The following is a 25466-nucleotide window of genomic DNA, read 5'->3' as shown; positions in this document are numbered from 1 at the left end:
CAACCCGGTTGATAATGGGCAAAAGATTTGAACAGACACTTCATCAAAGATTCTCAATAAAAGATGATCAATATTATTAATCATTAGGGCAATGTAAATTAATATCACAATATCACTTCACATGTACTAGGATAGCTATAATAAAAAAGACTGATAATAATAAGAGTTGGTAAGGATGTGAAGAAACCAGAACCCTCATACATTGACAGAATGTAAAATGGTACAGTCATGTGAGGAACAGGCCTAGGTCTCAGGTCTCAGCCATCACTCATCCAACCTGGGAAGATACTACAATGGTTTGGAGGACAAGAAAATAAAAACGAAAATCTGTTTGGAGGACAAGAAAAAAAAAAAACGAAAAACAAAAACTGACATATCACTATATGCCCACCACTAATAGCTACAGTAAAAAAGATGGAAAATGCCAAATGTTGGCAAGTATGTGGAGCACTAGAACTCGCATACTGTGTTGCTGGGAGTGTACATTGGTACAACCACTTGAAAACTGGTTTTATAACATATAGCTGAACATATGGATATACTTAGGTACATACCTAACAGGAATACACACATATGTTCACCAATACACAGCAGCACAATTCCTAATAGCCCAAGCTGCAAACAACCCAAATGTCTACAAACAGTAGAATGGATAAATTATATTGCAGCATATTCACAGAATGGGATACAACATGACAATGAGAATGAATTATCTACAACTATATGCAACATATGGATGACTCTCACATACATAATGTGAATGACAGAAGACAGATGCCAAAGAGTATATTGCTCAATTATATGATATATAATTGTTTGGCTCAATGTATATAAAATACCAAACAGGCAAAATGAATCTATGCTGTGAGAAGCCACGATAGTGTATACCCTTGGGGGCTTGCCTGGAAGGGAAAGTGGGGAAGGCTTCTGGGGTGTGGTCATGTTCTGTTTCTTGATCTGAGTATGCTCATTTTTGAGAATGCATTGAGCTGTATGTTTATGATATATGCATTTTCTATATACAGTTTAATAAAAATATTTTAAAATAAAATAAAAATACAATTGCATGCTAGAAAGAAAGTTCCTTTTTATGAGTGTTGTAAAAAAAAGTTTAAGGGAAAATGAGAAAGTGTCTATATATCAGTGTTAAAAAAGAACAGTGATCTTTCTTGAGAAGTCTTCCAGTTATTCAACTATGATAAACTGTAATTATGTTTTAGAATAACTAATTGCAATGCAACATGACTTTATCCCATAGCAGTCTACACAAAACTACCCTTAATGTGCATGTAGGAAATGAAATGAATATACCTTAACCAAATAGGAAGAAAAACAAAATATTAGGAAGTGAAACCTAATTTTTCAACCATTCTTTTTCAAACAGGAATCCCAAGGAAAGCAGGGGTGTTGGTGGGTGAGCCTGAAAATCTAGAGTGCTGTGGATCAGTTCCATTGTTGTAGGGTCAGTTACTGAGGGGATAAGGAATCTATGGCCTGCAGCTTATGCAAATGACAGCTTTGGGGAAACAGGTTAGCAGGCATGCATACCTCTTATAGGGTATGACTCACCTGCTCTCCCAGCAGGGAATTAATAATGAGACAACTACTACCTTTATATGTCTGTATCATTCAATGACTATGTTTCTGTAACACAGGCTAGAGCTAGGCCTAATTTCCCAATTCATAAAGTTATACCTTTAAATTTAAAAATTCTGTTGCACTTAAAATACATATACCATGAGGACTTCCCAAGGGAAGGGAAAAAACAGTTTTTCATGGGAATCTTTTCTGTGACTGAAGTCACAGAAATGATCACAAAAACAGATATCTGCATTCCCAAGTAGATTTCTTGCCTTGATGTCAGTGCCCTGCCAGTGTTTGGACAATAAAAACTCTTCTCCCCAACCTAGAAATTTGAAAAAGTGTTTCCCAGTAGTGAGTACTTTTATGTCCCCAGATATGCTGAACTAATCAGAACTGAATTTAAAAAGTTCTTTATCCAAAAAGTGAAGCATAGGAGATGACAAGTCATCTCCTCGGGTCTTAATTCTACTATTTCCAGAAGCTCAAGAGGTCTGTATGAATCATGTCACCAAACATGACTATCGCTCAAATGTTTTCTCTAAAGGCTCTTCCTATGCGTTGAATTGCATATACACTGTGGTGATGCAGAAACTTGTCTTTCCAGTGGACTGAAGGATACTTGGCTCTGTTTGCCTTCAGTTCACTGAAGCCTCAGTCTCTCATATCCATTTCCCCCTGCACAACAATTGCAGCATCAGGCCTTCCTCGTCCCTACTATTAGATACCTGATGCATACCCAGTTGTGATTTCCAGGTGAAGATTTTCTCAGTCACTGGCTTTATAGCGTTTTTCTCCACTATGCGTTTTCTGGTGTTTAATGAGATTCGATCTGTCAGTAAAGGCCTTCTGACATTCTGTACAAGCATAAGGTTTCTTTCCTGTATGAATTATCTGATGCATACTTAGTGTGGCTTTCTGGATGAAAGCTTTCCCACATTTACTACATTCATAGTGTCTTTCTCCAGTATGAGACTTCTGATGTATATTGAGGCGTGACTTCCAGGTGAAGGTTTTCCCGCAGTCACCACATTTATAGGGTTTCTCCCTAGTGTGGATTTTCTGATGCGTTATGAGATTTGATCGGTCAGTGAAGGCCTTCCCACATTCAGCACATATATTGGGCTTCTCACCTGTGTGGATTTTCTGATGCACACGGAGTTGTGACTTCTTAGTGAAGCATTTCCCACAGTCGCTGCATTCATAAGGCCTCTCTCCAGTATGGATTCTATGATGCGCAATGAAGTGTGATTTCTGGATAAAGGCCTTCCCGCACTCAGGACAAACATAGGGTTTCTCTCCTGTATGGATTCTCTGATGCACACTTAGTGTTGATTTCTGGATAAAGGCTTTCCCGCAGTCCTTGCATGCATAGTGTCTCTCTCCAATATGAGATTTCTGATGTATTTTGAGGCGTGACTTCCATATGAAGGCTTTTCCACAGCCATTGCACTTATAGGGTTTCTCTCCAGTGTGAGTTTTCTGGTGTTTAATGAGATTTGACTGGTCAGTAAAAGCCTTTCCACATTCAGCACACATATAGGGTTTCTCCCCAGTATGAGTTTTCTGATGTGTGGTGAGGTTTGTCCTGTGAGTGAAGACCTTTCCACATTCTGTACATATATAGGGTTTCTCTCCGGTGTGAATTCTTTGATGCACATGGAGTTGTGACTTTTTCGTGAAGGATTTCCCGCAGTCGCTGCATTCATACGGCTTTTCTCCAGTGTGAATTCTCTGATGTGTGTTGAAATGTGATTTCTGGATGAAGGCCTTCCCACAGTCAGCGCATACATAAGGTTTCTCTCCTGTGTGGATTCTCTGATGCATCCTGAGTGCTGATTTTCTTGTGAAAGCCTTCCCACATTCATTGCATTCATAGTGTTTCTCTCCGGTATGAGTTTTCTGATGTATACTGAGGTCTGAGTTCTGGGAGAAGCCTTTTCCACATTCACTGCATTCATAAGGTTTTTCTCCTGTATGAATTCTCAGATGTCTAAAGAGGTCTGATCTCTGGATAAAGGCTTTTCCACATTCACTGCATTTGTAGGGTTTCTGGCCGGTATGAATTTTTTGATGTGTAACGAGGCTTGATTTGAGGGTAAAGACTTTTCCACATTGAGTACACAGATAGGGTTTTTCTGCTGTATAAACTCTCATATGTGCATCAACCTGGGGTTTCTGGGGGAAGACTTTGTTGCTCTTGTCACATTCACGGGACTTTTCTCCAGCATGAATTCTCTGATGCTCAAACAGATGTGACTTCTGAGTGAAGCCTGTTACACATTCAGTACACACATAAAGCTTCTCCTCAGGATGAATTTTCTGATGGTGGGTGAGAGCTTGTTTGTGGCTGAGATGTTTTTCATAGTGATCATGTTCACAGGAATTTGCTCCTGTCTTAGCATTCTCATTCTTAGTAGAGGAAGGGCTATAGGGGAAATTGTTACCATTTCCAAAAATCTTGCCAAGGTTCTTTGTTGCACTGTTTCTACTACGATTATGTAAGTTTAAAGTATGCTTCAAAATTGTGTCACAGTTACGGAGTCTTTTAATTGAAGGAACAAACTTGGTAGTCACATGAATTATTTTTTCAATGTTTTTACGTTCATAGCCCCTCTCCTTAATCAATACTTTCACATGACTTAAAAGGTTATTCTGGTTTTCCTGACATCGCTCTAACTGGTCATTATCTTGCCACAGTGCTTCTAAAATAGAACACAATGAATCTTCTCCTATGGGTTGATCAAATCTCTCACAGTGGAAGAAAATTTCTCCAGGAATTCCCTGTTGTTGCATTTTCTCAATAGCCTCACCTAAAAAGAAAAAGAAATGAAAATGACACAAAGAACAATTAGCAGAGGCTACAGGGGACATGTAGTTCAGACAAGATGAACACAGATAAATGGAAGAGCCCACAGAACAATATAGTAGCAATCATGTAGCAACACAACATTTTTATAGAACACTTAATAAATGCAAAACAACTATATACCATTTATGATGCACAGGGACTGTTACAAGTGCTTTACAAGAAACAGCTCATTTAATCCTCACTAAACCCTATGAGGTAGCTATGATTATCAATTGTTTTACAATTGAGAAAACAGGCACAGAGAAGTCATGCAACTTGCTGAATATCGAATAGCTAAATAAGTGGGAGAGATGGGATTTGAACCCTCGGAGTCCAGCTCCACTATGTAAGAGGCCTAGATTGTGAGTAGAGTAACCAGAAGAAACTGCAGCCTGTGAAGGGGAAGCCTGGCATGGAAGAAATATTTCAGAAGGTATGTTCTTAATACATATCAGCTTCACCACTTTACTAAACTCCCTGCTTCTTCTTGCTTTTCCCTCTATACCATTATGAGTGGAGCTCTTCAAATTTAATGTGAATTTGAACATTAAATCTATATGCCTCAAACACCAATTTCTTTATATCTATAGGAAAACCAGTTGCAACACGCCATCCTGACACAGACAAACAGTAAATAGATATCTGCACTCCAACTCTATAACCAGCTGCAAGTTTCTTTTTTTCTTTTTTTGTTTTTTGAACTGGAGTCTCGCTCTGCAGCCCAGGCTGGAGTGCAGTGGTGCAATCTTGGCTTACTGCAACCTCCGCCTCCCGGGTTCAAGCGGTTCTCCTGCCTCAGCCTCCCGAGTAGCTAGGATTACAGGCGCCTGTCACCACACCCAGCTAATTTTTGTAGTTTTAGTAGAGACGGGGTTTCACAATGTTGGCCAGGCTGGTCTTGAACTCCTGACCTCAAGTGATCTGCCCACCTCGGGCTCCCAAAGTGCTGGGATTACAGGTGTGAGTCACTGCGCCGGCCCCAGGTGCAAGTTTCTATTGGTTCCAGGAATACATGCTTATAGCAAGAAGTATAAAAGAGGAAAGGAAAAGCTATCTGTGGCAGAATCTGCAGGCCCTCCCCTGAGATCTATTCTCCCCGTCTTTCACAGGAATAGAATGTGGCTGGGACTTATATCCACTGGCCTCACTGTGTTCTCACCAGTGGAATACGAGCAGAAGTGATATATGCTACTTGCAGGCCAGCCTTAAGACAGTGGGCAAATCTCCTCTATTTCCTCTTCCCTCTTCCCACTGGACTCCACGGTGACCCATCATTAACCAGGTAGGCGACAACGATGCCCCAGGAGATGCCAGAGGAGTGACTTAGAACATGGTCCCTGAATGACCCGTCAGGATTAGAGTTGACTTATTGAACTGGACCCATTCACCTCAGAATTTTCATGTAGGGGAAGATATACATCTATATTTAGCCTCTTGTTTTGTTCTTCCATGCATATCCAAAACGTATTGTCTTTCTAAATATTAGTTCTAATTTTGGTATACTTCTACCGTGCTTATGTTTGCTATGAATTTGTAAAGCAGACACTGTACCATTCATATTGATACTCAGTTTGGCACAGTTTTATAACAGAAAGGACAAATACACAAAGGGTGAGAGTGTTAACATTTCATGCAGTCATCTTCCCTTTCCAAATATAATGTATGTTCCTTTGAATTCCTCTGAGTAGACACTTGAAAATTTCATCTGAAAGAGAAAAAATCTCCTCCTCTGCCTATATCCCCAAATTCAATAAATTCATTTACTAAATATTTTCTACATGTTCCACTTCAGAAAAGTGAAGAATAAGTGTGCTGGTTATCAATGTTTTGCCTCTCAGTTCCAAATTCACCCTTCCTTGCCTGCTCAACAAAAACGGATCTGGCCCCATTTACCCTGATGTGATTATTACACATTGTATACCTGTATCAAAATATCCCATGCAGGCTGGGTGCAGTGGCTCTTGTCTGTAATCCTCAGCACTTTGGGAGGCCGAGGTGGGTGGATCACTTGAGGTCAGGAGTTTGAGACATGGAAAAACTCCATCTCTACTAAAGATACAAAATTAGCTGGGCATGGTGGTATATGCCTGTAATTCCAGCACTTTGGGAGGCCGAGGTGGGCAGATCACCTGAGGTCAGGAGTTTGAGACCAGCCTGGCCAACATGGCAAAACCCCGTCTCTACTGAAAATACAAAAATTAGCCAGGCATGGTGGCATGCACCTGTAATCCCAGCTACTCAGGAGGCTGAGGCAGGAGAATCGCTTGAACCCGGGAGGTGAAGGTTGCAGTGAGCTGAGATTGCACCACTGCACTCCAGCCTGGGTGACAGAGTGACTCTTTCTCAAAAATAAAAAACTCCAAAACCCCCAAATATCCCATGTACCCCATAAATATATACACCTATGTACCCACAAAAATTAAAAATTTAAAAAGTGGATCTCAGTCTCTTTAAATATTTTTTTCTTCTGCCAGCTGGCATGATGTTAAACTTTGTCAGTGTAAGATGCTAGAAAGACACTGCAGGAGGAGCGGGGCTTGCTTCCTGGTTCTAGGGTGCTCACTCAACAGGCTCATCCAGCAGGGGCAGCCTGTCCAGCACCAGGCTCATGTAGTATGGGCATCTTTGCCAACACTTGGCTCCTGATGCACATGTAGTGTCCCCAGTACCCAGAGCTCATGGTCTTCTCTAGAGCTCGGCTCCTGCAGTGTGGGTGACTTCTCCAGCATCCAGCTCCTGCAGCTCATATGGCTTCCCAAGCACCTAGTTCCTGCAGGCCCCCGCAGCACTGTACAGTCAGCAGCACCCAACACCCCCTAGTTTACTCTCAGATGATTTGTAGTGGAATAGCTCCAGTGAGTCACCTCTGTATCAACAGTTTTCTCAGGAATCCTAGAGGGCAGGTTTCTAGCAAGTTCCACCAGTACAGCACCATAGCAAGTATTCTACCTGCCTCGAGCCATGGTTGTGCCCTCCCTACAAGGTCTGAATCTCATCCCTGGGAAGTAGGGAGCCTCTTCCTTGGGTACTCGCTCACAACCCTAGAAGAACCTGCTGTGCTTTCTATCTGCTATTCCTTTATTCTTCAGAGTTTCTTTTTTTGCTAGCAAATCCCTCATTATTCCAGTCCCACGGCTCACTGCAACCTCCACCTCCTGGGTTCAAGTGATTCTCCTGCTTCAGTCACCCGAGTAACTGGGATTACAGGCGTGGGCCACCACACCCAGCTAATTTTTGTATTTTTAGTAGAGATGGGGTTTCACCATGTTGGCTAGGCTGGTCTTCAACTCTTGACCTCAGGTGATCCACCTGTCTTGTCCTCCCAAAGTGCTGGGATTATAGGTGTGAGCCACCACGCCCGGCTGCAAAGAATCTTTATGTTAACCACTCTCTGTTCCCATTAGTCTGTGGTTTCTCCCTTGGTAAGACCCTGAGTTATACTATAAAAAATAGGCTCTTCATGTATGCATATTTCAAAACATCATATTGCACTATATAAATACATACAATTCTTTTTTGTCAAATTAATAGATTTTTCTATAAAAAGAAACAGGCTCTTTTTTCTTAAAATTTTTTTTTTGAAATAGAAATGGAACCTTGTTGTGTTGCCCAGGCTGGTCTTGAACTCCTGGCCTCAAGTGATCCTCCTGCCTCAGCCTCCCAAAGTTCTGGGTTTACAGACGTGAGCTACCACACTCAGCCTGAAATAGGCTCTTAATTCTGGAGACTTTCTGAAAACAGAGGTAAAATCCTCAGTTACCCTACATGCTAAAATCCTGTGATTTTCTCAGAATTCTTGTGGGATGGAGGATGAGAAAAAGGAAAGAGCCATATAGGCTGGAATAATTAAGAGCCATTTTGTGAGACAGGTGAGAACTGATCATAAGGTGGAAAATGTCTCATCTGAATAGAGCACAGAATAAACAGTCAGATTCAGGGAGGACTATCAGATATGGCCAACGTTAACAAAATATTAAAAATGGAGTTGAGCAGAGGTTACAGAAAATATACAGATATGAGCTGAATTGGAAATATGTGGCCATGTTTTTTATCTCCTTGAAAGAAGAGTTTAATTGTTATATACTAGGTAATGGAGAACAATTGTAGGTTTGTTTCATAATGCTCATGACAAGAGAAATAGAATGTTTTAGGTAAAGATATCTGTCATTAGCATTTAATATGAAGTAGTAAAAACAATGGAATCAGCAAATCAAATCAGGAATAGAATAATTGCAATTCAGGCAGCAGAAAATATGGAGCTGGCTGGGCGCGGTGGGTCACACCTATAATCCCAGCACTTTGGGAGGCCAAGGCAGGCAGAAACACTGAGGAAGCCAGAACCCTTGTACAGTGCAGCTAATCTGAGAATAATATGGTGGTACTCAGTCCTATTCTGGATGAGATACTCCATGATTAGGCGCAAATCCTCTCTTCTCTACACATCCCTGAGAAATTCTCACACCCTGTAAGGAAACGTTTATGTAGAAGTTAATTGCAGAATTGTTTGTATTAGATGGGAATTGGACACAACGCCCAGCATCCACGATTAGGTGAGTGGTTAAGTATGATGTGGTGCTGGGGACATTGTGAAATACTACGTAGCAATTTAAAGAACAAAGTCAGACAAACACACTAAAATATGGAGAGACCATAGGAATGAGTGGAAAAAAAAGGAACAGAATTGAGAAACATAGTATAATATGTTTTATATATACTAAAAAAATACATACTCATAAACCAATACTTCAGGCTTTAAGAGAATATCACACAATTTCAAGGTTCAAACACATTAGACCAGCTGCTCATAGGAAGAGGCATAAATAATGGATATGGAGAATTGGAATAAAAGAAAAGACCTGGCCGGGCGCAGTGGCTCACGCCTGTAATCCCAGCACTTTGGGAGGCCGAGGCGGGCAGATCACCTGAGGTTGGGAGTTTGAGACCAGCCTGATCAACATGGAGAAACCCCATCTCTACTAAAAATACAAAATTAGCCGGGCGTGGTGGCACATGCCTGTAATCCCAGCTACTAGGGAGGCTGAGGCAGGAGAATTGCTTGAACCTGGGAGGTGGAGGTTGCGATGAGACGAGATTGTGCCATTGCACTCCAGCCTGAGCAACAAGAGCAAAACTCCATCTCAAAATAAATAAATAAATTAATAAATTAAAATTAAAATTAAAATTAAAAGACCTATAATCCCAGCAAAGACCTGTAATCCCAGCACTCTGGGAGGCCGAATCAGGCAGATCAGTTGAGCCCAGGAGTTCGAGACCAGCCTGGCCAACTTGGTGAAATCACGTCTCTACAAAAAATACAAAAATTGGCTGGGCCATGGTGGCGTGTGCCTGTAGTCCCCATTACTTGGGAGGCTGAGGTGGGAGGATCACTTGAACCTGGGAGGTGGAGGTTGCATTGAGCCAAGATCATGTCACTGCACTCCAGCCTGGGCAACAGAAATTTTAAAACACTTGGATGTACAAGAAAAGACTAAGATGGGGGGCAGGGGTAGAGTAGGAAGAACAAAAAGGTACTAGATAAGACAGGGTGGTATGTGGTACAGAGTACAGAGACTAGAGATAGTTCTTTTGCCAAAAGGCCAATCAAAGAAGACAATAATGTGGCAAGGATCATACATGGAAATGGCATTTAGGTATTTGAGGGCTATTGTCAACTATCTCCAATTGACTCCAAAAGTTTAGAACTTTCAAGATGGGTTATCTTCAGAATGTTTCAAAGGCATCAGGTTTTCCTAGGGGAAGTGAGACTGACTTCCATGTCCCTGTCTGTCTGGGTCACACCCACTCACCTGAACAGCTCTGATGTGGGGCTTCCCCCGCCAGCGTCCATGGCCCCTCTCCTTGCTCCAACTTGAAGGCGGCCTCTGACTTGGGAACTTGGTACCCTGTTAACAGGACATGACACATGATTGGTCCAGCTGACTGGATTTCAGGGGCCTTTCACTGACACTTTCCCTTTGCTTTTCAGAAAAATAAACACATTTCACTGGGAACAGAGTAATAATCACAGAGGTGAAAAGGAACTGAATCCCAGACAAATCCAGGATGACACCATCACATAGTTTAGGTGTCGGGCAGCACTCAGCAGCTGAGAATGGAAATATCCTCACTAGCAGATGCATAGGGCGGCTGTGCTTACCCACTGAGAGCAGGTGGCTGTAGTTCTCTAGTGTCACATCCCAGTATAGGCGTCTCTGGGCAGGATCTAAGTGCTGCCACTCCTCCCTGCTGAAGTCCACAGTCACATCCTCAAATGACACTGAAGCCTGTAACGACACAATCCTGTTCAAGGCAGCATGGTCAGCACTGGGGGATGGAAGAAGGTAGATAGCAAGCTGTTTTTAATGCTTTTTACCGTAATGTATCATGTAGGGTTTTCACTAAGTACCTAGTTTTGTATTTTATTTTGTGAGAGTTAAAAAACTTACTCAGGCCGGGCGCGGTGCCTCAAGCCTGTAATCTCAGCACTGTGGGAGGCCGAGACGGGAGGATCACAAGGTCAGGAGATCGAGACCATCCTGGCTAACAGGGTGAAACCCCGTCTCTACTAAAAAATACAAAAAACTAGCCAGGCGAGGTGGCAGGCGCCTGTAGTCCCAGCTCCCCGGGAGGCTGAGGCAGGAGAATGGCGTAAACCCGGGAGGCGGAGCTTGCAGTGAGCTGAGATCCAGCCACTGCACTCCAGCCTGGGTGACAGAGCGAGACTCCGTCTCAAAACAAAAAACAAAAAACAAAAAACTTATTCAAGTATCTTGACATTTGTTGTGTACTACATTCATTAGTTTATTCATTCATTCTCTTTTCAAAATGAGGATTTTAAATGAGCTCTCTTTAAGTCCTCTAGCTAACTTAAAAACAAGATACTGGCTGATTATGTATCAGATGATGTGCTAGGCAATGGTGATAAAGAGTTGAGTAAAATATAAAGCAACTTAAAGACTTGGATAACCAACAGAAGAAGACACAAAGGGAGCTTTAGGAATTTGGAAGAAAAGCATAGGAGGTATAAGGTTAGACTTCATAGGGACAGTGGGGGGAGAGTTATCTAGAAGGGAGAAGCATGAGCAAAAGTATGGAGAAAGGGAAATAGAAAAATACATGGTGGATTCTGAGAACTGCAAGTAGTTCCATATAAAGGAAAGGAGTCTATGTAGTATATTGAGAAGGTGACTATGAGGAAAATCCAGTAGAGATATACTAGCATCAGAACAAGGAACAAGTCTTTTTTTCTAATAGAGAATGGACTGCAATTTATATGCAGGAAAAGACATGATCGTAACTGTGTGATTTCAAACAGTATTCAACATGCATCACGCTGGGCACAGTGGCTCACTCCTGTAATTTCAGCACTTTGGGAGGCTGAGGTGAGTGGATCACCTGAGGTCAGGAGTTCGAGACCAGCATGACCAATATGGTGAAGCCCCGTTGCTACTAAAAATACAAAAGTTAGCTGGGCGTGGTGGCACACACCTGTAATCCCAGCTACTTGAGAGGCTGAGACAGGAGAATTGCTTGAACCCGGAGGCAGAGGTTGCAGTGAGCCGAGTTTGTACCACTGCACTTCAGCCTGGGTGACACAGAGTGAGACTCCTTCTTAAAAAAAAAAAAAAGGATAGATCACAAGGAATGTTTGAAATGGGTGAGTCCAGATCGATCTGGAGATGCACTACAGAGTTTATGTGAAAGAATAAGACAATCTGGACTTAAGGCAGTAGTTGTCATGGGCAAGTAAAAGAAGGTGTTGGCGGGCGTGGTGGTTCACGCCTGTAATCCCAGCACTTTGGGAGGCTGAGGCAGGCAGATCACCTGAGGTCAGGAGTTCGAGACCAGCCTCGCCAACATGGCAGAACCCCCGTCTCTACCAAAAATACAAAAATTAGCCAGGCATGGTGGGTGTCTGTAATCCCAGCTACTCAGGAGGCTGAGGCAGGAGAATCACTTGAACTCAGGAGGCAGAGGTTGCAGTGAGCTGAGATCATGCCACTGTACTCCAGCCTGGGCGACAGAGTGAGACTCCATCTCAAAAACAAACAAACAAATAAACAAACAAAAACAAGGTGTTGATACTGTATTTTAAAGAGGCCGAATTATGGGAGTGAGAAAAAGAAAGAATTCTAGGGCAATTCTCAGTTATTGGTTTTGTACAACCATGCAGAGGATGGTGTTACATACCGTTACATACCGTTACATACCGAGAGGGGCTAGTAGATTAGGAAGGGAGTGGGGAAGAGAATGAAACATAATGTTACATTTTGTCCATGTTGAAATAAAAGTGAAATAAAGAATGAAACATAATGTTACATTTTGTCCATGTTGAAATAAAACACGCAGGGAGTTATACAATAGGATGTTGGGCTAGAATAGAGGTAAGATCTGGGAGTTCTCATATAGAGCTGGGAAGCAGATGAGATGACCCAGGAAGGGCACACAGATAGAGAAGATACGAACACCATCTCTTACAGACCATTTCTAAACCAAGTGGATTTAAGTCAGAAATCAGTAATAAGATGAAACTTTTCAGAAATCATCATTTTAAAGTTTAAAAATACAGTTCAAAATAACTGATCGTCTAAGAAGATACACTAAATATCAATGTAATCAGTACATGTAAGAATTTATTGGATTAAGAAATGGTAACTAAAGTGGAAATTAGGGTCTTCAGTACTTATATTACAAAAGAATAAAGTCCAAAATTCCATGCATTAAGCACTGAAATAAAGATGTTATAAAAATAACAATAGAGTAAAACCCAAGAGAAAGTCTTTAAAAAGCAGAAATCAATACATTCAATGCCATCCCAATTGAAATCACAACAGGATTTTTGTAAAATCTGACAAACCAATTCTAAAATGTCTGTGGAAATGCAAATGGCCAGGAATAGCCAAGACATTTTCTTTAAAAAAAATTATTTTGTATCTTGTTTTCAGAGACACAGTCTCACTTTGTCACCCAGGCTAGGGTGCAGTGGCGCAACCACAGCCCAATGCAGCCTCAACCACAGGCATACGCCACCATACCCTGCTTCGTTTTTTGTTTTTGTTTTTTTTTGTATTTTGTAGAGATGGGGGTCTCCCTAGGTTGCCTAATCTGGTCTAGAACTCTTGGCCTCAAGTGATCCTCCTGCCTCAGCCTCCTAAAGCACTGGGATTGCAGGCATGAGTCACTGTGCCCGGCCTGCCAGGACACTCTTGAATAATTAAAGCAATGTGGGAGGACATGCTTTACAAGACCTCAAGACTTACAAAGCAATGGAAATTTAAGACATTGTTGTCCTGGTGCTAGGACAGACAAATAATCCATTGCAACAGAATATAGAGTACAGGTCGGGTGCAGTGGCTCACGCCTGTAATCCTAGCACTTTGGGAGGCTGAGGCATGTGGATCACCTGAAGTCAGGAGTTGGTGACCAGCCTGGCCAACATGGAGAAACCTCATCTCCACTAAAAATACAAAAATTAGCTGGGCATGGTGGCACGTGACTGTAGTCTCAGCTACTTGGGAGGCTGAAGCAGGAGGATCGCTAGAATCCAGAAGGCGGAGGTTGCAGTGAGCCGAGACCAGGCCACTGCACTCCAGCTTGGGCGACAGAGCGAGACTCAGTCTAAAAAAAAAAAAAAAGGTCAATTCCAAGGCCAGGTGCTGTGGCTCATGCCTGTAATCCCAGCACTTTGGGAGGCCGAGGCAGGAGGATTGCTTGAGTCCAGATTTAAAACCAGTCTGGGCAATATGGCGAGACTCTGTCTCTACAAAAAAATAAAATATATAGCACATACATAAAAATTAGCTGAGTGGGGTGGCATGCGCCTGTAGTCTCAGATACTCAGGAGGCTAGGTGGGACGATCTCTTGAATCTGGAAGGTGGAGGCTGCAGTGAACCATGTTTGTGCCACTGTACTCCAGTCTGGGTGACTGAGTGAGATCTCATTTCAAAAATATATATAAATTCCAGATGTATTATAGACTTAAATGTGAAAGGCAAAAACTATAAAGCCTTTAGAAGATAATACGGATGGCTATCTTCATGACCTTGAATTAGGAAAATAGTTCTCAAACATGAACCATGAAAATTGATAAGTCTTTCTACAACAAAGCTTAGAACTACTATTCATTTAAAAGACAGCATTAAAAGAGAACAAAGGGAAAGTCACAGAGTAGAAGATATCTCCAACATACATTATCAACAAAAGGCTCAGGGCTAGAAGATGTAAAGCACTTGTACAAACCAGTAAGAAAAAAAGAGACCACCTAGTAGAAAAATGGGTGAAGCATTCATTTTACAAAAGAGGAAATCCAAGGCTTTAATAAACGTACAAAAAAAGATTTAACCTTCTTAGTAGCAAGGGAATACAAATTAAAACCACAATGGATACCACTACACAACCTCTAGAAAGTCTTAAATGAAAAAGACTGATAGTACCAAGTGTTGAAGAGAATATGGTGCAAGAACTCTCATATTGCTGATGGAGGAGGTGGGAATTGCTACAATCACGCTGGAAAGTATTTTGGCCCTAAGTGGTAATGTTGAAGACATGCAAGCAGTATGACACAGTGAGTCCACTCATGGAAATATATACGCCCACGTGGAATATATGCACATGTACAACAGGAGATGCATTCAAGAATATTTCTAGTGGCATTATTCAAAATATATATAATATTTCATGATAAAAAGGTTTAAAAACAGTGATTTAAAAAATCAGTATTCAAAAAAAATCAGTATTCAATATATGTACAGTATCTATTGTCTTTGTAAAAAAAATATTAAGGATATTTTCTTTTTCTTTTCTTTTCTTTTTTTTTTTTTGAGACAGGGTCTTACTCTGTCACCCAGGCTGCAGTGCAGTAGCTTGACCTTGGTTCACTGCAACCTCCACCTCCTGGGTTCAAGTGATCCTCCTGCCTCAGCCTCCCTAGTAGCTGGGATTACAGGCGCCCACCATCATGCCTAACCAATTTTTGTATTTTTAGTAGAGACAGGGTTTCACTATGTTGGCCAGGCTGGTCTTGAACTCCTGACCTCAGGTGATCCACCCGGCTCGGCCTCCCAAAGTGCTGGGATTACAGGTTTGAGCCACCACGCCTGGCCAGGATATTTTCTTTTCTTCCTTTTTTTTGTTTTTTGAGATGGAATCTCTGTCGCCCAGGCTGGAGTGCAGTGGTGCAGTCTTGGCTCACTGCAACCTCTGCCTCCTGGGTTCAAGCAATTCTTGTGCCTCAGCCTCCTGAGTAGCTGGGATTATAGATGCCTGCCACCATGCCTGGCTAATTTTGTATTTTTAGTAGAGATGGGGTTTCACCATGTTGGTCAGGCTCGTCCAGAATTCCTGGCCTCAAGTGATCTGCCCACTAGACTCCGAAAGTTCTGCTATGACAGGTGTGAGCCACCATGCCTGGCCTCTTTTTTTATTTTTTTGAGACAGGATGTTGCTCTGTTGCCCAGACTGGAATGCAGTGGTACAATCATGGCTCACTGCAGCCTCAAACTCCTGGGCTCAAGGGATCCTTCCCGCTTCAGCCTCCTTAGTAGCTGAGACTACAGGTGCACACCACCATGCCCAGCTAATTTTTAAATTTTATTTTTACTTTTTTGTAGAGATGGTGGTGGGGGAGGGTGTCTCACAGTGTTGCCCAGGCTGGCCTCCCTCCTGGGCTCAAGCGACCCTCTTGCCTCTTAAGTAGTTGGGATTACAGGCATGAGCCACAGCCCCTGGCTGTAAAAACTTTTATTATATGCACTGGGAGCTGGTAGACAAAAAACCACCTCACCTGTCTCTCCCTCCCTGGAAGTCATGAAGGTCACATTAACAATGCCACATTCACATGCACAAACACCACGCCAGGCATTACAAGCATTGACAGATGCAACAGAAATACAGACAAGGTACACTGCCCTGTTTGGTCCCTTCCCCCACCAAAATAGAAGCTTTGGACTCCACCATGGCTGGGAAGGAATGTGTAGGGTGGTGAAAGAGGGCTCTGGAGAGATTTGGGGAGAAAGCTGATAACACAGACACACCCAGATTCCAGCCTCACCTGCCACATATGAAAAGGTGTCATTTTTCTGGGCAGTATCTACCATGGAGGATGGTGTGTGTCCCTACCACCACAAGGACTCCTACAAGGACTTCCTCATACTAGGAAAGGGCCCCCATCCCAGAGCCTCATGGCTCTCCAGCTAGTCATGCAGCAATGTCTCCATTCAGGGTCATCTCAGTCCCAGCACATTCTGCACCCTCACCCCTGGGGGTATACTCTGCTGCCAGGACTGGCTGCCGACTGCCCAGTCTGTCCCTGATCCCTTAGGCACCTGCTCTGTCCCACCCTGCAGCTGGCTGGGGGCTCAGGCCTCCTGCTTCAGGGCTGCTCTCACTCCTGCCTCAGGATACTTCTGTCACCTCCTGGTGTGATCTTGCCCTTTCACTCTGCCCCAGGCCTAGCAGAAGGGCTTCCAGGGCACATAGGAGCATGGCTGGAAGTGAGCCTGGGGCGAGGGACCCAGCTGCTCTGCAGGTTCCCCCTGGGCTGGGGGTGCCCTGGTCTTTGCAGGATAATTTTCTGGGTGGCCCTGGACCAACCCAGTTGTCTCCTCTTTCTTGCTTGCAGTTCTCAAGAATAACTGTAGAATGTGCTGGAAATGGAACATCCTGAGCTGTGGAGGGACTAGTCCAAACAGGAGAGAGAGCTGGGGGCTCTCCTGGAAACAGGATGTCTAGTGCTTTAGCCCTGAACGTTGGGTTGTCCTAGGGTATAAAACCCCACGCGGGCTGCTTTCTGGGATCCCTCAGCTGTGGCGCAAGTGGGGCACGCGCAGATGAGACTCCAGCTGCACCGAGCAGCTTTCATGAGCCCTGGGGGACCAGCTTGCAATGAATCGTAGGCTTTTGCTGTCCCTGACTGCCTACCTGTAAGTAATAAGCCTGCTCCATGTAACTTGTGTGCATGGGTGTTTCTATCTCATGGGATGTAGACAAGCTGGTAGCCAGTACGCAGAGACCCTGCTTCGGTCTTTGTGAAAAAAACATGAAGGATATTTTCTTTTTTTTTTTTTTTACTTTTTTGAGACAAGGTCTTGCTCTGTTGCCCGGGCTGGAGGGCAGTGGTGCAATCATGGCTCACTGCAGCCTCAAACTCCCGGGCTCAAGGGATCCTTCGGCCTCAGCCTCCTGAATAGCTGAGACTACAGGTGCACCCCACCATGCCCAGCTAATTTTTAAATTGTATTTTTACTTTACTCCTCCCTGTCCATCTGAGTGTTTCCTGTTCCCCGGGACTGTTCTCTGTGGCCCTACAACTGTTCTTCCCTCCTTCTGGCTTTCCCCGCTTCCCTTGTTGCTTCCTGTACAGCTGTTTTCTGCCTGCCCAGATCTGTCCCTGCTCCCTCTGCTGGTTCTTGTTCCCTCTGACTTTTCCTTAGTCCCTCTCTTTCCTATTCCCTCTAAATGGCTCTTGTTCCTTCTGAGTACCCCCGTTCTTTTATTGCTTTCTTTGACTCTACCTGGATCCCTCTAACTATTCATGCCTCCTGTTTCCTGTTCTGACTGCCCTGTGCTCCCTTTGTTGTCCCTCCAGCTGATCCTTGTTCTGTGGCACCATTCTGATTGTGTGCTAGTCTACCTGACTGTTCCCTGGTCCCTAAGGGCCTTTCTTGTTCCTTCCAGCTGTTCCTGGCTCACACAGACTGACTGCTGTTGGATTCTGCTGACTAATCTCTAGTCTCCTGATTCTTCCCTGTCCTTGGACAGTTCCTTGAGTACATTTCTTTCTTTCCATTCTTTCCTTCCCTTCTTCCTCCTTTCTTCTTTCTGAGACGGGGCGTCACTCTGCCACCCAGGCTGGAGTACAGTGGCACAATCACGGCTCACTACAGCCTCCACCTCCCGGGCTCAGATGATCCTCCCACCTCAGTACTACCCTACCTGGCTAGTTTTTTTTTTATGTGTGTGTGTGTATATATGTGTGTGTGTGTGTGTGTGTGTGTGTGTGTGTGTGTGTGTGTGTGTATGTAGACATGGGGTTTCACCATGTTGCCCAGGCTGGTCTTGAACTCCTGGCCTCAAACAATCCTCCCGCTTTGGCCTCCCAAAGTGTTGGGATTACCACCGTGCCTGGCCATTGAATACATTTCTACTATGCTCTCCCGTGATGTTCACGCATCTGGTCCGTGGACCACACTTTGAGCAGTACCTAACTAGCTAGCTTATGCCCTTACCCATTAAAATGCACTACTGCGTGTTCTATGCCACGGCTGGATTCTGTACTTGCACTGCCTCTGTTACTCACATTACATTTAACTATTGGCTGGTTCCTCTGATTCCTTCCTGGGTAGGGTGGCCAAGTGTCTCAGTTTGCCCAGGAATGTTCCTGTTTTAGCACTGGAAGTCCCATGTCCCCTCAGTCACAGGCAAACCAGCATGGTCCTGGGAACTCCGGCTGTTTCCCAGCCTCTCCAACTGTGCCTTCACGCCAGTAACTACTGTTTGGGCCCTTGGGCTGTTAACTCACTTCAGTTATACGATTCTTTCTGGTTCTCCTCTGGTCTCTCTAGCTGGCCACTGGTCAATCAGGCTGCTACCCCACACTGGATACATGTTTAATGCTCACTTGACCTGTTCCCTAGTTCCTCTGGTTACTTCCCAGGTCCTCTGGTGGACCCTCAGCCCCAAGCACATTTTGGCTGCTCCCTCTGGCTGCCCCTCAGCCTCAGTGACCGTTCCTTGCTCCAGATGTTCCACAGTACTCTAGGCCATTCTACAGCTTCAGAGGCTCTTCTCTCATCTTTCCACCTGTTCCATGGACTCTGTCCCTTCCCTGATCCCTCTGCCCATTCTACAGCCTCAGCAATTGTCTCCTGGTTCCTCTGGCTGCAATCCATTCTCTGGGTCATATTTCCCACTTCTTGTTCCCTGGTATCTCTGTCTTTTGCCTATACCCTCAAGCTCTCTTCTAAACCAAGGAACTGCTTCCTGGTTCCTCGGGAAGTTGCTTGTCCCTCAGGCTCATACCCAGTTCCTTGGATATGTTTGCTTTTTCCATTTTATCTGATTCTTCTGCTTCCTCACCCCTCTGGATACTGACTGCTCTGTCTGGCTGCTTTCTGGTTCCTCTATTTCCTGGTACTTCCTCCTATTTCATGATCCTTCTCACTGTTCTTTAATCCTCGGCTCTTCCCTGCTCCCCAGTGATTACCACTTCTCCAGCCTCAGCAACTGTTTCTTGGTTTCTGGCTCCAGCGTCTGACTCATGTCCTGTTTGTTTCATTATTCTTCCACCTGTATCCTGGACCCTTGGCTATTCTTCATCTCTAGTAAGTGCACCATGGTCCCTGTTCCTTATTCCCTTGTGGCTCCCTCCAGCCCTCTTTACCTTACTGATCCCTCTGCTTATTCTCCATCTTCAGCCACTGTTTCTTGGTACAACTGGCTGCTCCTCAAACCCTGGGGACATTTTTATTGGTTCCTAGGTGTCTCTGCCTATACCCTGCTCCCTGATGTTTAATGAAAACACCAAGACCCTAACCAATAAATAAGTCAATAAATAATATTCCGGGGTCTCGGTCATTTCCATCTCTTCTTGAGGTGGGTCAGAGATCTGTGGTTAGGAAGGAAGAGATGAATGGAGAAATGTGCCTTTCAGAATCGTTCTTCTAGAAATCCCCACTGTTGGCTGGGCAAGAGGCCATGTGCAGGAGTGGGGAGGACCACATTGTCATGGCCCTAATCTGTGGGTCCGTGACTGACATGACTGGGCAGAGCTTAGACAAGGTGGAAGTGTACTACTGTCGAGCATTGATTCACTTGCTATTTAATGCCCCTATACCTTTGACTGAAAAATATAATTTCAATGACTTGGCAGAAAGATGTATTTATTTATTTACTTATTTATTTATTTTGAGACACAGTCTCCTCTGTCACCCAGGCTGGTGTGCAGTGGTGTGGTCTTGGATCACTGTAGCCTCAACCTCCTGGGCTCAAGTGATCCTCTCACCTCAGTCTCCCAAGTACATGGGACTACAGGTGCACACTACCACACCCGGCTAATTTTTGTATTTTTATTGAGACAGAGTCTTACTATATTGCCCAGGCTGGTCTCAAACTCCTGAGCTCAAGCGATCTGCCCGCCTTGGCCTCCCAAAATGCTGGGATTACAGGCATGAGCCACCATGCCCAGCTGGCAAAAAGATTTAAATGTAGGAATTTTATCATAGTAGTTTAATCACAATAGAAAACCTCAAATACCCTAAATGCACATTATTAGTGGACTGGTTGTAGGGGGATGGAGAGACACTGGTCAAAGTATACAAAGTTTTTGTTAGAGGGAATAAGTTTTTGAGACCTATTACAGTTTGGTGGCTAGTTAATAATGATGTAATGTTATTTCAAAATTGCAAAGAGAGCAGATTTTTTTTTTTCTTTGAGACAGAGTCTCGCTCTGTCACCCAGGCTAGAGTGCAGTGGCACGATCTCGGCTCACTGCAAGCTCCGCCTCCTGGGTTCATGCCATTCTCCTGCCTCAGCCTCCCGAGTAGCTGGGACTACAGGCACCCACCACCACACCTGGCTAATTTTTTTGTATTTTTAGTAGAGACAGGGTTTCACCGTGTTCGCCAGGATGATCTCGATCTCCTGACCTCGTGATCCGCCCGCCTCGGCCTCCCAAAGTGCTGGGATTACAGGCGTGAGCCACCTCGCCCGGCCAAGAGCAGATTTTAAATGTTCACATCATGAAAGAAATAAGTCTTTGAGGTAATGGATATGTTAATTAGGTTGATTTAAATATTCTACAATGTATACAAATATCAAAACATCACGTTGTACCCCATAAATATACACAATTATTATTCGTCAATTAAAAATAAAATTTGCAGGGCATGGTGGTGACTCACGCCTGTAATCTCAGCACTCTGGGAGGCCAAGGCAGGAAGATTACTTGACCCCAGGAGCTTGAGACCAGCTGGGTGTGGTGCCATGTGCCTGTAGTCCCAGCTACTTAGGAGGCTATGGTGGGAGGATCGCCTGAGCCCAGGAGGTTGAGGCTGTAGTGAGCTGAGATTGCAACACTGCACTCTAGCCTGGGCAACAGAGGGAGACTGCCTCAGAGGAAAAAACATTAAAATAAATAAATAAAATTAAAAAAATAGCAAACTGGCTAAATTATGGACATCATAAGTATATAAAGAAAAATACTTGCTGCCTAGCAAATCATGTTAAACTGCCCAGTTAAAAATGAAGTAACCAAAGAGTATGATTCTGTTTTAAAACTTTAGCTATATATGTGTATGTGCGCAGTATGCATGCACACTCAGGCCCCACACGTATACTCACACACATGCACACATGCACACACAAAGGAAAAAACCACTGAAAGGAAATACAGCTAAATGTTAACACTGGTTAGCTTTGGGTAATGTTGGAACGACAAGTAATTTTTTAGTTTCTTCTATTTGCTAAACTATACTTTCTAATATTTTATTATGAAGTTATAAAATGATCAAAAAAATAATATTTAAAAGTTTAATGTTATCCTAATGACCACATGACCCTGAGCCCCTGAGACAATGAACCCTTCCAGAGTCAACAGCATCCACAGGCAGGTCTGAAAGGAGGGAGCTGTCGGGCAGGGTCTGGCTCGCTCGTGGTCCTCCTCGGCTTACAGAATCTCAATGGGAACTCTGATCTGAACGGGAGCTCTGAGCAGGAAACTTGATCTCAGCTGTGGTGCGGTGAGGGTGGAAGACACAGTCAGGAGACCTGACTCCAGTCTAGTGTTGTCACCGCCAACCTGAGAGGCCTGGGCGAGTCATTTGTCTTCTGGGGCATTTTATTCATCTTTTTTTTTTTGTTTTTGAGACGGAGTCTCACTCTGTCACTCAGGTTGGAGTGCAGTGGTGTGATCTCAGCTCACTGCAACCTCTACTTCCCAGGTTCAAGCGATTCTCCTGCCTCAGCCTCCCAAGTAGCTGGGATTACAGGCATGCGCCCCCAAGATCAGCTAACTTTTTGTATTTTTAGTAGAGACGGGGGTTCGCCATATTGGTCAGGCTGGTCTTGAACTCCTGACCTCAAGCAATCCACCCGCCTCAGCCTCCCAAAGGTGCTGGGATTATAGGCGTGAGCCACTGTGCCTGGCCATTTTATTCATCTTTGAAAGGAGGAGGGAAAGCCAGAAGGGTCCCAGAGACTATGGTGGCCCTACTACCCTGCCAGTCTCTAAGTTCCAAAGAAAAAGGATTTTTCTCTACCTAAATCAGGATAGAGGAGAAATTGCCAGATCCCCAGAGACCTGAGGGAAGGGGGCACTGGTGGGGATCAGCTGATGTTTATAAAGAGCCGATAGAGAGGGAAAGGTTGGTGTTGGGGTGGGGGATGGAGTCTCCCTGGCTATGGATAGTGGCTGCTTCCACCTGGACCTCACCCTCATTTGCCCTGCAGGGAGCTGCCCCCACTCCCTAGGTTGTGGGGCTCACCCTCCACATCCTCCCTCTCCTCTAGTGTAATCAGCCACATTACCCTGTCCACTGAAACACGTGGGGCTCTGGATGTGGCCGTATCAGTCAAGTGGTGCTCACTCTCAGTGGGAGGACCCTGATCTGTCTCCAGGGCAGCAGGTCTGGAATCTGCCGCTTCCTCTGACTCACCTGCTCCTGCCCTGAGGCCCTGGGGACAGGTCAGGGTATCTCCTCACTGAATGAATTCTTACCTCCGGGGCCCTCTCCCTCCTCACCTCACATGAGCTGCCACGTCTCTCTGCAGCCACGACCGGGTACCATGGGGGAGAGTCCCCATTAGCTGCCATGTTCACGCTGGGCCTCAGCCCTCAGGCTCTCCTGCTGACAACCCCACTCTTTCCCAAGCTGGAAGCTGAGCTGGCATCTGCGGACTCAACCGGAGCTGCTGGGGCGAGGCAAGCAAGAGTCAGAAGGAAGATCCTGCAGTTTCCACTAAGGAGCCTGGCCCCCAGACTCTGCAGAGGCTCCAAGAAACCCTGGAAAGACAGTGTCCACATGGTCATTACTCCATGTTCACCCACAAATATTTTCTGGTAGTGCCCAGGGGAGGCTCACTGTGCTGGATGCTGCAGAAGAGAAAAGTTCGGTAAAACCCACACCAAGTATTAAAGCAAAACATGGGGAAAATTCACAAGATCTGGTGTAAAATGAATGAGCATTTGTATTCAAGCTCTTCTATGTTCTAGCTAGAATTTGAGGAAGTCACTTTACGTGAAGTTTCTTCATCTTAAAACAGGATGAAAATACTTATCTCATAGGGTTGTCAGAATTAAACGAAATGATGCTTCTATGCACACCTACTTGGTACCTGGAACATGCTCAACTCATTTTAAATAGTGCTATTATTACAAGGTGCAAGGCATGTTTTATTAGGTACCTCATTTAATTTTCACACTCATCCTGTGGACTAGGCATTATTATTATTACTAATCCCATTTACCATCAGATAGAGCTGTTCAGAAATATTAAGAAATTTGCCCCAAGATCACTCAGATGAGGGGGAAGGACAAGGATTCAAACTCAGGTATGCCTGGCTCCAAAGCATACTTTCTTTTTTTTTTTTTTTTTTTTTTTTTGAGACAGAGTCTCGCTGTGTCACCCAGGCTGGAGTGCAGTGGCGCAATCTCGGCTCACTGCAAGCTCCGCCTCCCGGGTTTTTACGCCGTTCTCCTGCCTCAGCCTCCGAGTAGCTGGGACTACAGGCGCCCGCCACCACGCCCGGCTAGTTTTTTGTATTTTTAGTAGAGACGGGGTTTCACGGTGTTAGCCAGGATGGTCTCGATCTCCTGACCTCGTGATCCACCCGCCTCGGCCTCCCAAAGTGCTGGGATTACAGGCTTGAGCCACTGCGCCCGGCCAAAGCATACTTTCTTAACTGCTGAGCCATTTGGTACTCTATTCAAGGCAGAATCACAATAAACACTGTGGTTCCTGCTACCTTCAAAGTGCTCTGGCTGAGCAGTGATCATGCCACTTGAGCATAAACTGAGCTTCTGTGTAATTCAGTGTACATTCTATGCAAAGAACAGAGCCCACCCCCTTCTGTCAAAGATGAAAACTCAAACTTGTCCCTTCTCTTCTGCAATTCCCATCAGGCCCTGAAAACCAGCGGGTCTGCACAGGCTCCTAAATCCCTATAGCCCACAGTGCTTGACAAAACCTGTGTACCAAATGGTGTCATCAACTGGTTTCCACAGGCTCCTCAAATTATCACCAACCCAGGCAGCACACCATCAATAGGATCAATGACTCCCATAAAACCCTCAGTAATAGAAGTTCCAGTTCATCACATAGCAACTCACACAGTACTATAATAACCAATGTCCATAGGTCCCAATCCAGGACTGCCACAGGTCCCCCAAAACTGACTTGTAATCCCTGTGAATCCCAGACTTGCAATCATTCACCACCTTAGCACCCCAATCAATAAACTCTCATGGACTGAATCGATGACTTCAGATACTGACATTTCCAACACTTCCAGGCAGAACCAACACGTCATTTACAAGGAAAAGGGATCACAGTGGCACTAGATGTATTTGCAAAAACAGAAACCATGTTAGAAGAAAACTCTACAAATTATTGCGAGAGAAGGTCTGAGATCCAAGAATTCTAAACCCACCCTAGCTAGATACCATTCTATTGTCAGAGCAAAAGAAAGACAATTTTAGACATAAAAGCATTTCTAGCATTTTATGCCAATATTCCAATCTCAGGATAACACTCAAGGGAATAGTCTAAACAATGGTAAACGGAATAGAAACAAAAAACCTCAGAACAGGAAAGCAGTTCTGAGATAGGATTCTTGCAATTGATATATAATTACATCTGGATAAAGAAAAGCAACGTAATTGGGCATCTGTAGTAAATAAGGCTGTTACTATTAACTATGTGGAAATTTAAAAATTCCCTGGCCGGGTACAGTGGCTCACACCTGTAATTCCAGCACTTTGGGAGGCCGAGGCGAGCGGATCACGAAGTCAGGAGATCAAGACCATCCTGGCTAACACTG

At 44.3% G+C, this 25466-nt stretch overlaps 1 protein-coding gene across 10 annotated transcripts in view; it reads right to left on the bottom strand.

Moving 5' to 3' along the window:
• Window positions 1-50: 50 nt before the first annotated feature.
• The window catches only part of ZNF41 (zinc finger protein 41), a 41788-nt gene continuing 16372 nt past the window's right edge, over window positions 51-25466 (bottom strand). For 3 of the 10 annotated variants that reach the window (XM_037992931.2, XM_037992935.2, XM_037992932.2), the window contains exons 2-5: window positions 23170-23336; window positions 10590-10716; window positions 10240-10335; window positions 51-4394 (exon numbers count right to left, since the gene is read on the bottom strand). In XM_037992931.2, coding sequence (XP_037848859.1) covers window positions 2350-4394; window positions 10240-10335; window positions 10590-10716; window positions 23170-23241 — 2340 coding nt within the window. In that variant the 5' untranslated portion in view covers window positions 23242-23336 and the 3' untranslated portion in view covers window positions 51-2349. Of the gene's footprint in view, window positions 4395-10239; window positions 10336-10589; window positions 10757-23083; window positions 23431-25466 lie in introns of all 10 variants that reach the window. The other 7 variants (XM_037992927.2, XM_037992926.2, XM_037992924.2 and 4 more) reach the window with 5 other exon arrangements.

The sequence above is a fragment of the Chlorocebus sabaeus genome, chromosome X, assembly GCF_047675955.1.
Source record: "Chlorocebus sabaeus isolate Y175 chromosome X, mChlSab1.0.hap1, whole genome shotgun sequence".
NCBI classification, from domain to species: domain Eukaryota; kingdom Metazoa; phylum Chordata; class Mammalia; order Primates; family Cercopithecidae; genus Chlorocebus; species Chlorocebus sabaeus.
The sequence above is the reverse complement of the archived record's forward strand: the minus strand, read 5'-3'. Positions and strand labels throughout refer to the sequence as shown.